General features: G+C 54.4%; 1 protein-coding gene across 1 annotated transcript in view; it reads right to left on the bottom strand.

Moving 5' to 3' along the window:
• LOC129040815 (kinesin-like protein KIF19) overlaps positions 1-12,045 on the bottom strand; it is a 45,091-nt gene that overhangs the window by 23,575 nt on the left and 9,471 nt on the right. The window contains exons 4-8 of the mRNA XM_054495639.1: positions 11,710-11,846; positions 10,724-10,849; positions 7,530-7,724; positions 2,810-2,962; positions 1,755-1,911 (exon numbers count right to left, since the gene is read on the bottom strand). Coding sequence (XP_054351614.1) covers positions 1,755-1,911; positions 2,810-2,962; positions 7,530-7,724; positions 10,724-10,849; positions 11,710-11,846 — 768 coding nt within the window. The remainder of the gene's footprint in view (positions 1-1,754; positions 1,912-2,809; positions 2,963-7,529; positions 7,725-10,723; positions 10,850-11,709; positions 11,847-12,045) is intronic.

Genomic DNA, 12,045 nt, shown 5'->3' with positions numbered 1-12,045 from the left:
GATGGATGGTTGGACTTGTGGATAAATGGATAGATGATTTAGAAGAATTTAAACCCCCTGTTTGCCTGGCTTGGGGTCAGGCTACCTGGATTTCAGTCTCAGGAACCCAAATAGTGTTGAGTCTGGGCCAACCATCTCAGCTCAGACCTCACTTTCCCAGTGAGATGCTCCCAGACCCTTGCTCTGGGCCATGTGCCACCTGCTCTGATGACACCCTGCCTTCTCCTTCACAGTGCTCGGCACATCTATGATTAAGTAACACTTTGTGAAAAATGTTTCATATCTGTCTTTCCTGCTGGAATGGAAGCTCCATGGAGCAAAATCATTCCTGTTTCCCATAGTAAGTTCCTACCTAATAGTTGCCCAGTAGCTAATCAATGGTTTTCCCTGCCTGCCCCAGTAGATGGCTCCACCCTGGACATGCAGTTTGTCCAGTCTGTTCCCATGACCTTGAGGGCAGCAGTCAAGAGCTGCCTTTTCCTTAAATGTTGAACAATCTGGGGTTGGCAAAATAAATTACGGTGCATCCAGATGACCGAATCGCTGCCGTCATTAAAACAAGGTTTTCAGGCCAGATGCGGTAGCTCATGCCTGTAACCCCAGCATGCTGGGAGGCCGAGGCGGGTGGATCACTTGAGGTCAGGAGTTCCAGACCAGTCTGGCCAACATGGTGAAACCCTGTCTCTACTAAAAATACAAAAATTAGCCAGGCGTGGTGGCAGGTGCCTGTAATCCCAGCTAAACGGGAGGCTGAGGCAGGAGAATCACTTGAACCCAGGAGGTGGAGGTTGCAGTAAGCCAAAATCATGCCACCACACTCCAGCCTGGGTGACAGAGCGAGACTCCATCTCAAAAAAAAAAAAAAAAAAGTTAGCTGGATGTGGTGACAACATGCCTGTAGTCCCACCTACTCAGGAGGCTGAAGCAGGGAGATCACTTAAACCCAGGAGGTTGAGGCTGCAGTGAGCTATGATTGCATCACTGCACTCCAGCCTGGGCAATACAGCGAAACTCTGTCTCTAAAGAAAAAAAAAAGAAAAGAATCCAACCCCCATTTACAAGAGAAGAATTAGAGCCCGGGGTCAGGGACACAGGGAGGTAGTGGCCAGGTTGGAAATAAAGCCTGGGCGGGGCCACCAAAGCGCTCTCTGGGAGCAGAGATCGTGCCACTGCACTCAAGCCTGGGCAACAGAGTGAAACTCCATCTAAAAACAAACAAACAAACAAACAAAAAAAAAAACCCATGTACAATGAGGTCCTTCAAGTCCTCAAATTCATAGAGATGGAAGGTAGAATGCAGGTACCAGTGGCTGGGTGGGGGGTGGGGAGTTATGGTTTACTGGGTGCAGAGGCCAGGCACAGTGGCTCACACACCTGTAATCCCAGCATTTTGGGAGGCTGAGACAGGAGGATCACTTGAGCCCAGCAGTTCAAGACCAGCCTGAGCAACACAGGGAGATCTTGTCTCTACAAAAAAAATTGAACAATTAACTGGGCATGGTGGTGTGCACCTGTAGTCCCAGCTGCTTGGGAGGCTGAAGCAGGAGGATGGCTTGAGCCCAGGAAGTCAACGCTGCAGTGAGCTGTGATGGTGTCACTGCACTCCAGCTTGGATGACAGAGCCAGACCCTGTCTCAAAAAAAGAAAAAAAAAAGTGTGGAGCTTCAGTTTGGGAGGACAAGAAAGTTCTAGAAATGGATGGTGATGACGGTTGCACAAAGACGTGAATGTACTTAATGCCACTGGCTGCACACTTAGAAATCTGAAGTCCAAACGCCCGTGCCTCACGCTGGTCTTGATGTTCTTGGCCCTGTAGGCGTACAGCAGTGTGGTCCGAGACTCCTCAAAGCAGGTGCTGGCTGGGCTGATGTGGGCAATCATCACTGTGCGGCTATTCCCGCCCAGGGCATCCTGTTCAGGGGGAAACTGCCAAGTGGGCGTGAGGGGAGCCTCAGGGCCCCGCCTGCCCAGGGGCACTGGCCCTGCCCCAGCCGTCACCAGGACGTCTGAGATTCCAGCTCCAAGCCCTGGAAAGGGGACCTGGTGCCAGAACCCAGGGGTCAGTCCTCAGGGAGGTGACCGTGAGGATGAAATGGGACCTGTTCCAGGCCCACCCCATCTGACTCCAGCTCTGACGAGAGCAGATTGGACCAAGGGGTCGAGTTTACAGAAACATTTATACCATTTTATTGTTGTTGTTTGTTTGTTTGCTTTTGAGATGGACTCTCTGTCACCCAGGCTGGAGTGCAGTGGCGCCATCTCAGCTCACTGCAACCTCCGCCTCCTGGGTTCAAGCGATTACCCTTCCTCAGCCTCCCGAGTAGCTGGGATTACAGGTGTGTAATCCCACGCCTGACTAATTATTTGTATTTTTAGTAGAGACAGGATTTCCCCATGTTGGCCAGGCTAGTCTCAAACTCCTGACCTCAGGTGATCCACCCACCTTGGCCTCCCAAAGTGTTAGGATTACAGGTGTGAGCCGCTGCACCTAGCCTGTTTTACCTATGTGTTAATTCGTACCCCACCTTGCTATGGAATGGAGGTGCCGCCATTCAACTCAGAATAAAGGGGAGTTTTCTCACGGTCAGAGCCCTCCATGATGGGGAGGCAGCTGTGGATGGGTGGTGAGCTCCCTCTCACCAGGGGTATGCAAGCACAAGCCAGACCATACTTCCGGGGGAATCAGGCAGTGACTACAGATGGCATCTACCGTGTTCGCTGTCCCTCATCCAGGTCTGGCCTCTCTCCTGGCTGGTATCTCCTGAAAGTGCAGGGCCCGCGCCCACCCTCCGAGGCCCGCAGCACCCACCTTCAGCAGGCGCGTGAGCTTGCCGTCCCGGAAGTTCACGTACTGCGCCTGGGTGCCGCCCTTCTCGCTGAGCGCGTTGATGCAGTTGCCCAGGGCCAGCAGCGAGCGGTTGATGTGCGCGCCCTCCTTCATCCTCCTGCCTGGGTTCTGCGTCTGCGTCTGCGCAGCGAGGGGCCGGGCTGAGAGGGGAGGTCTCAGTCCTTCCTACCTGCCAAGCCCCATCCAGGTTCCCAGGGAAGGGACGGAGGCCCAGAGGGTGGAATAACCCCGCCCCACCCCAGCCCTAGGCGCTCGGGCTCTCAGGCACTGATTACACTCATGAGCCCCCTGGGGATGTAGCATTCCGTGGGAGGAACACTATGCTACAGTCACCGGAAGCCACGATGCAGAGATCTCTGCCGGTGTTGAAAAGATGCTCATCACTAAATGAGGTAAAGACAGGCCAGAGTAGTGGCTCACGCCTGTAATCCCAGCACTTTGGGAGGCTGAGGCGGGCAGATCACCTGAGGTCAGGAGTTCGAGACCAGCCCGGCCGACATGGTGAAACCCCATCTCTACTAAAAATACAAAAAACCCGGGCACGGTGGCGGGCGCCTGTAATCCCAGCACTTTGGGAGGCTGAGGCGGGCAGATCACGAGGTCAGGAGTTTGAGACCAGCCTGGCCAATATAGTGAAACCCTGTCTCTACTAAAAATACAAAAATTAGCCGGGCGTCATGGCACACGCCTGTAGTCCCAGCTACTCGGGAGGCTGAGGCAGGAGAATCACTTGAACCTGGGAGGCAGAGGTTGCAGTGAGCCGAGATTGCGCCACTGCACTCCAGCCTGGGCGACAGAGCAAGACTCTGTCTTAAAAAAAAAAAAAAAAATAGCCAGGCGTGGTGGTAGGTGCCTATGATCTCAGCTACTCAGGAGGCTGAGACAGGAGAATCACTTGAACCCAGGAAGCGGAGGTTGCAGTGAGCCAAGATCATGCCACTGCACTCCAGCCTGGGTGACAGAGTGAGACTCCGTCTCTAAATAAATAAATAAAGACAGATCAGAGGGAAGTCTGTGCAGAACAACTCCAGGTTTTTCTTTGTTTTTTGACAGAGTCTCATTCTGTCACCTGAGCTGGAGTGCAGTGGTGCAATTATGGCTCACTGCTGCCTCAACCTCCTGAGCTCAAACAATCCTCCCACCTCAGCTCCCTTAGTAGCTGGGACTACAGCCACCCAAAGTGCTGGGATTACAGGCTTGAGCCACGGCACCTAGCCGGGTTGGGCCTTTCTTGGAGAACTTGTGCACTGGAGCAAACTCTTTTGTGAGTGCTTTTCTATGTAAAAATAGTCTGTGAGAGCCAAGCACCCCCAAACACAGCCCACCTAGGCTGCTGAATGTGCAGCTAAAACACCAAGACCCTATGAGGCAGGTACTATTATAATCCCTCCCCCAACTTTTTTTTTGAGACAGCGCCTCCCAAACACACACAGCAAGTTGGAGCAGAGCCAGGATGAGGACGCAAGGCCTGGACTCCCTGCCTGGTGCCCCCTGCAGAGCCAAACCCCAGGAAGCTGGTCTCCACTTCGTCTCCGGAGGACACAGCCAAGTCCAGCTGGCCAGGTTGGCCTCCTTGCTCCTGCCCGGGGCCGGGTGTTGTTTCCGCCTTCACACTCAGCTGTGTCTGTAGGAAACTGTCTGCGCCCCCACCTGTCTGAGTCTTTTTGCCTTTTTCTTTCTTATATTCCACTGCTTTGACATCTGGGGCCTTGACCCTGGAGGGACCAGTCCTCCCAGGGCTAGTCGGTTCCTAGAGGCAGTAAGCGGCTCACCTGTGAGCACGCCTTTCATCTACAAGGCAACCAATCCAGAGCCCACTCCTCCACTCTTCCTCTACGGGGCTCTCACACTCGGCCACCATCTGGCTGCCCTCGTCACCCAGGGCCAGTTACCAGATAACCAGGGACAGCCCCCAGGCCCTGGAGCCTGCTGAAATTACCCAAACAGCCAACCCTACGCCTGCGTACCCGGCCTTGCCTGCTCCTTCCTGTGAAAGCCACCACGAGGGTTCTTACCCACGTCCCCCTCCTCCTCTCCCTCCTGGCCGTCCTGGGGTTCTCACCCACATCCCCCTCCTCCTCCTCTCCCTCCTGACCGTCCTGGGGCTCTCAGCCACGTCCCCGTCTTCCTCTCCCTCCTGACCAACCTTGGTGTGTCCCCGTGTGGCCCGTGGTGTACCTTGCCCCATCCTCTTGGGATCTCTGAATAACAGGCGATCTATTCCACAGCAGCTGTCTCCTGATCTGCTGGGCTCACTGCACCTCAAGTTTCCTACTAATCCCCTCTATCTTAGAGCAGCCTGATGCTGGGCCCCTAGCCCTGCCGGTTTCAGCAGCCCCAGCACCAGGGGCAGGGCCAGGTACAGTGCAGGGCGTGACCGAATGAGCGAAACAACTCAGCAGTCGTTCAAACCCCAGGGAGACAAAACGCTTGGCGAGAACATCGGAGGACAAATATCACAGTTGCAGGAGGCGAGGTTTGGGGCCAGGCTTCCCCAGGTTCAAAGTTCAGGTCCTCCTGCCACTCAATATCATTGTGTACAGTGAGTGACATCAATCCTGAGTCACTGCCTCTGCGTAGGGAAACAGGCACGGGGCCACCGCCTGGTTCTGCACCAGCGACTGGATGTTAAGTGCCTGGTGTGTTAAAGGGGCGTGGAAATGTCACTTCTTCTTTTTTTTTTTGAGATGGAGTTTTGCTCTTGTTGCCCAGGCTGGAGGGCAGTGGTGCAATCTTGGCTCACTGCAACATCTGCCTCCCAGGTTCAAATGATTCTCCTGCCTCAGCCTCCCGAGTATCTGGGATTACAGGCATGTGCCACCACACCCAGCTAATTTTGTATTTTTAGTAGAGATAGGATTTGGCCATGTTGGCCAGGCTGGTCTCAAACTCCTGACCTCAAGTGATCCGCCTGCCTCAGCCTCCCAAAGTGCTGAGATTACACTGACCAAAAATGTCACTTCATTTTTTTTTTTTTTTTTTTTTTTGAGACAGAGTCTCTGTCTGTCGCCCAGGCTGGAGTGCAGTGGCGCGATCTCGGCTCACTGCAAGCTCCGCCTCCCAGGTTCATGCCATTCTCCTGCCTCAGCCTCCCGAGTAGCCGGGACTACAGGCGCCTGCCACCACACCCGGCTAATTTTTTTGTATTTTTAGTAGAGACAGGGTTTCGCCGTGTTAGCCAGGATGGTCTCGATCTCCTGACCTCGTGATCTGCCCGCCTCGGCCTCCCAAAGTGCTGGGATTACAGGCGTGAGCCACCGCGCCGGGCCTAAAGTGTCACTTCTTGATAATGTCATTTTTATCCTGACACCACCTTCATCCAGTCCCTTCTCTGTCCCTGGCCCTGGCTGGGTCCATCCCTTGAGAAATGCTCAGGCCACGGGGGCAACAGGCAGTGAGCACAACGCCCACCGTCTGCGACAGGTGCAGCCAATGACAGATGAGCCGGGGCTTAGGGGAGGGGGTTGGGGCTGGTCCCCAGCAGTGACGATGAGCCGGGCCTGCAGCCGCCTCGCACCACGATGAATCTCACCATCCTCCCACCAGCTCTGCTCACACCTTCCCCCAAACCAGAATATTCTTTCTTGTACCCTCAATCTCCTAATGACCCTTTCAGGCTCACCCTGACACCCACCGCCTCCACCCTTTCCTCCCCTGGGCTCCTGTGGCCTCTGTGCACCCAGAATCTTAAAGCATGTGCCTCCCTGTGCCGTCATTCTCTGCTCACACGTCTGCCTCCCTGAGGGGCTCTGAGCTCCTGGAGGGCGAGTCTGGGTGCTGTCCGTCTTGGTGTCTTGAGCGCCCAGGAAGGGCCTGGCAGGCAGGACACCCTCCATGAACACTGGCTCCGTGGGCCGCCTCGCCCACGCCTGTGGAGGATTCACTCACTCACCAAGCAACTAGTGAGCATCGCCTCTGGGCCAGGCACTGTTCTAGGTTCTGAAGATGCGGCTGGAGGACAGACAAGGTCCTGCTCACAGCCTCAAGGGGGACAGACACAAAGCGAGTAATTATCATGGATTTGAAAAGGATGGAGGCATGTCAGAGGGACTGGCAGCCAAGTGCAGTAGCTCACACCTGTAACCCCAGCACTTTGGGAGGCCGAGGCAGAAGGATCACTTGAGTCCAGAAGTTTGAGACCAGCCTGGGTAAGATAGTGAGACTCCGTATCTCCTAAAAAAAATTTTTTTTTTTTTTGAGACGGAGTCTCGTTCTGTCGCCCAGGCTGGAGTGCAGTGGCGCGATCTCGGCTCACTGCAAGCTCCGCCTCCTGGGTTCACGCCATTCTCCTGCCTCAGCCTCCTGAGTAGCTGGGACTACAGGTGCATGCCACCACGCCCGGCTAATTTTTTGTATTTTTTAGTAGAGACAGGGTTTCACTGTGTTAGCCAGGATGGTCTTGATCTCCTGACCTCGTGATCCACCCACCTCGGCCTTCCAAAGTGCTGGAATTACAGGTGTGAGCCACCCTGCCTGGCCAAAAAATTTTTTAAAATTAGCTGGGCATGGTGGCATGCGCCCATGGTCCCAGCTACTCTGGAGGCTGAAGCAGGAGGACAGCTTGAGCCAGGGAATCCGAGGCTGCAGTGAGCTATGATCGCACTACTGCACTCCAGCCTGAATGACAGAGCGTGTCTCAACAAACAAACAAACAAACAAATAAATAAAACGGGACTGGAACCTGGGATGCCCGCTCCGAGCCTGCCAGGTCCACCATGGAGAGCCTCCCCACGTGCACCTCCTCCACCAGGTCTGTGCTGCGGCTCCGCTGTTGCACAGTGACCTGCAGCACGGCGTGGGAGCGGGATGATGTCTTGTTGGTGGCCGTGGGCTCCTGAGTGCGCTGCTGGTTGCCTTTGGTGAGGAGCTGCATGATCTGAGGACAGAGGCAGAAGCAGGCGAGAGGTCAGGGGCCACATATGCCCTCTAGGAACACCTGGGCAAGAGAAGGAGCTATGGGGTCCCTGTGACTGGGATGCTTACAGCAGGACCCTGTCAGGTAGAAGCAGCTTCTGGTGTGCAGCAAGAACTGATTGATTGAGCTGACTTGAAAGAAATGCAGATCTCTAACACTGGCACTGCCCCCTCTCCTTCTCCTACCCATGGCAGACATCACCAATGGATTGCCCACCTCTTCTCCAGAGCCCAGAGCAGCCCCAGGACCCTTTTCAGTACAGAACTCCAGCCAGTTGTATTGATTTGCTGGAGTTGGCGGATGGGTTGAAACCCATTTGCCATGCAGGCAGCTTTAAAAATCATGCCATTGAGCCTCTGCTGAGCACCTACTAGGTACTATCCTCATGCCAGGACTATAGAATATATATGGGGAGAAAAGTGATATAGTCACTGTTATTAAAGAACAGAGCCGGCCAGGCGCAGTGGCTCACGCCTGTAATCCCAAAATTTTGGGAGGCCAAGGCGGGCAGATCACGAGGTCAAGAGATTGAGACCATCCTGGCCAACATGGTGAAACCCTGTCTCTACTAAAAACACAAAAATTAGCTGGGTGTGGTGGTGGGTGCCTGTAGTCCCAGCTCCTTGGGAAGCTGAGGCAGGAGAATCGCTTGAACCCAGGAGGCAGAGGTTGCAGTGAGCTGAGATCATGCCACTGCACTCCAGCCTGGCGACAGAGTGAGACTCCATCTCAAAAAAAAAAACAAAAGAAAAAGAACAGGGCTGCAGTGGCTCATACCTGAAATCTCAATACTTTGGGAGGCTAAGGCAGGAGGATCACTTGAGCCCAGAGTTTGAGACCAGCCTGGGCAACATGGCAATACGTTGTCTCTACAAAAAAAATTAAATTAAAAATTAGCTGGGCATGGTGGCACGTGTCCCTAGTCTCAGCTACGCAGAAGGCTGAGGCAGGGCTGGGTGTGGTGGCTCATGCCTGTAATCCCAGCACTTTGGGAGGCCAAGGCGGGTGGATCACTTGAGGTCAGGAGTTCACAACCAGCCTGGCAACATGGTAAAACCCTGTCTGTACTAAAAATACAAAAAAATTAGCTGGGCATGATGGCAGGCACCTATAATCCTAGATACTTGGAAGGCTGAGGCAGGAGAATTGCTTCAATCCAGGAGGCAGAGGTTGCAGTGAGCCGAGATCACGCCACTGCACTCCAGCCTGGACAACAGAGCAACACTCCCTTTCTTTTCTTTTTTTTTTTTTTTTTGAGACAGAGTCTCGCTCTTTCGCCCAGGCCGGACTGCAGTGGCGTGATCTCGGCTCACTGCAAGCTCCGCCTCCTGGGTTCACGCCATTCTCCTGCCTCAGCCTCCCGAGTAGCTGGGACTACAGGCGTCCGCCACCACGCCCGGCTAATTTTTTGTATTTTTAGTAGAGACGGGGTTTCACCGTGTTAGCCAGGATGGTCTCTATCTCCTGACCTCGTGATCTGCCCGCCTCGGCCTCCCAAAGTGCTGGGATTACAGGCGTGAGCCACCGCGCCCGGCCAACACTCCCTTTCAAAAAAAAAAAAAGAAGAAGGCAGCTGAGGCAGGAGGATCACTTGAGCCCAGGTGTTCAAAGCTGCAAGGAGCTGTGATTGCGCCACTGCACTCCAGCCTGGGCAACAGAGCAAGATTCTGTCTCAAGAACAAACAAACAAACAAAAACAGAAAACAAGAGTAGGTCAGAAGGCTCCCCCACAACTCCAGCCTATGAGGGACAATGGTAAGGTCCTGTGGATTCTGGCGCCAGCATGGCTGGAGCACATGGTCATTAGGGGCTGGGTCTACGCTCATTCTGGAGGCCACAGGGAGCTGTTGAAGTTTTGTGAGCAAACAAGATGCCCAGCCAGATCTGTCTCAGGAAGCCCACGCTGCCGGAGTGTTGGGTGTGGCTGAGAGAGCAGAGGTGGAAGGAAAGACAGCCAGCAGGGAGATGTTTACAGCTTCCATGCCCGCGTTACCGGAGTGATTCTTAGCATCAGGGGTAGCAAACGGGTTTCAGACACGTGAGCCAGCTCAGAGGGTTGTGACTGCCTGGAGTGGTGTGCTTTTTATTTTATTTATTTATTTGAGACAGAGTCTCACTCTGTTGCCCAGGCTCGAGTGCAATGGTGCAATCTCTGCTCACTGCAAGCTCCGCCTCCCAGGTTCACACCATTCTCCTGCCTCAGCCTCCCCAGTAGCTGAAACTACAGGTGCCCACCACCATGCCCGGCTAATTTTTTGTATTTTTAGTGGAGACGGGGTTTCACCATGTTAGCCAGGATGGTCTCGGTCTCCTGACCTCGTGATCCGCCCGCCTCAGCCTCCCAAAGTGCTGGGATTACAGGCATGAGCCACCACACCTGGCCTTTATTTTATTTTTTGAGACAGAGTCTCACTCTGTCACCCAGGCTGGAGTGCAGTGGCACAATCTCGGCTCACTGCAACCTCTGCCTCCTGGGTTCAAGCGATTCTCGTGCTTTAGCCTTCTGAGTAGCTGGGCCTACAGGTGCCCATCACCATGCCCGGGTAATTTTTCTATTTTTAGTAGAGATGGGGTCTCACCATGCTGCCCAGGCTGGAATGCAGTGGCTGAAACTCCTGAGCTCAGATGATCTGCTCACCTCGACCTCCCAAAGTGCTGGGATGACAAGCATGAGCCACCGCACCTGGCCCTGGAGTGCTGTGTTGAAAAGGATCCCGAGCCTGCCTCTGAAGGCAGAGGGAAGAGTGTGGGCTCCGTCAGTGATGGTGCCCTGAGCATGGGGCAGGAGGCCGGAGCCAAGGATGCCAACCCCCCAGATCAAGTCCACACTTGGAAACAACAGGGGAACTGCGAGTCTGTCTCTGCTCAGTGAACCTGAAGGAGGACCTTGTGAGCTCTGGCGTGTGTATGGCTGCCGTGGCTCAGCCACGTCTCCTTCCGTGGGCCCCTGTGATCCTCACCTCGTGGGCGTTTGAGGTGGAGACCTCTGTGATGCCTGCAATCTGGATGCTGCCCCTGGAATCTTCCCTGAGGTCCAGAAATTCCGAGGATGGGTTCAGGAGGTCCCGGATCACTTCATTATAAATCTGGGGTGGAACAGAAAGGCTGGGAGCCAAGTAGCTTTGGTGCAAAAGAATTACAAGAACTGGCCAGGTAGCCAGGCGCAGTGGCTCATGCCTGTAATCCCAGCACTTTAGGAGGCCGAGGCGGGCAGATCATGAGGTCCAAGAGATCAAGACCATCCTGGTTAACACAGTGAAACCCCGTCTCTACTAAAAATACAAAAAATTAGCCGGGGGTGGTGGCGGGCGCCTGTAATCCCAGCTACTCAAGAGACTGAGGCAGGAGAACGGCATGAACCCAGGAGGCGGAGGTTGCAGTGAGCCGAGATCACACCACTGCACTCCAGCCTGGGGAACAGAGCAGGACTCCGTCTCAAAAAAAAAAAAAAAAAAGAACTGGCCAGGCATGGTGGCTCATGCCTGTAATCCCAGCACTTTGGGAGGCCGAGGCAAGTGGATCGCCTGAGGTCAAGAGTTGGAGACCAGCCTGGCCAACATGGTGAAACCCCGTCTCTACTAAAAATACAAAAATTAGCCAGGCGTGGTGGTGGGCACCTGTAATCTCAGCTACTTGGGAGGCTGAGGCAGGAGAACTGCTTGAACCCAGGAGGTGGAGGTTGCAGTGAGTGGATATTGCGCCACTGCACTCCAGCCTGGGTGACAGAGCAAGACTCTATCTCAAAAAAAAAAAAAAAAAAGAACTCCAAGAACTTCCACAGCACCGGGCTTTGAACCTCCAGAGAAATCTCAACTCTGGGGACTGGGGCTTTCCACCAGGCCAGGCAGCCTCAGCGGGGAACATGCAGTGCTGAGGACATCACAGTTGCGTTTCATCTAGTGCCATCACGCCCATTTTGCAGACAAGGCAACCAAGGCAGGCTCACCTGGAGGTAAGACATGGACACGCTATAGTCCGTGGTGTCCTGGGTCTCCTCAATGGCCTGGAAGAGGTCAGTGAGGGTCTGCAGGTAGATGCCAGGCTCCGCGTCCACGCCCAGCATGGTGTGGGTCTTCCCCGCACCTGGAGGAGGAGCGGAGACACCTGCCAGGGTTGGGGGACTCCCGAGGTGGGCTGAGATGCTCCACCTGGAAGTGCTGGCCATTAAAAGACAGAGAGTTGGGCACAGTGGCTCACACCTGTAATCCCAGCACTTTGGGAGGCTAAGGCAGGTGGACCACCTGAGGTTAGGAGTTCAAGACCAGCCTGACCAATATGGTGA

The sequence above is a fragment of the Pongo pygmaeus genome, chromosome 6, assembly GCF_028885625.2.
Source record: "Pongo pygmaeus isolate AG05252 chromosome 6, NHGRI_mPonPyg2-v2.0_pri, whole genome shotgun sequence".
Classification (NCBI taxonomy): Eukaryota; Metazoa; Chordata; class Mammalia; order Primates; family Hominidae; genus Pongo; species Pongo pygmaeus.
This window is presented reverse-complemented; position numbering and strand designations above follow the sequence as displayed.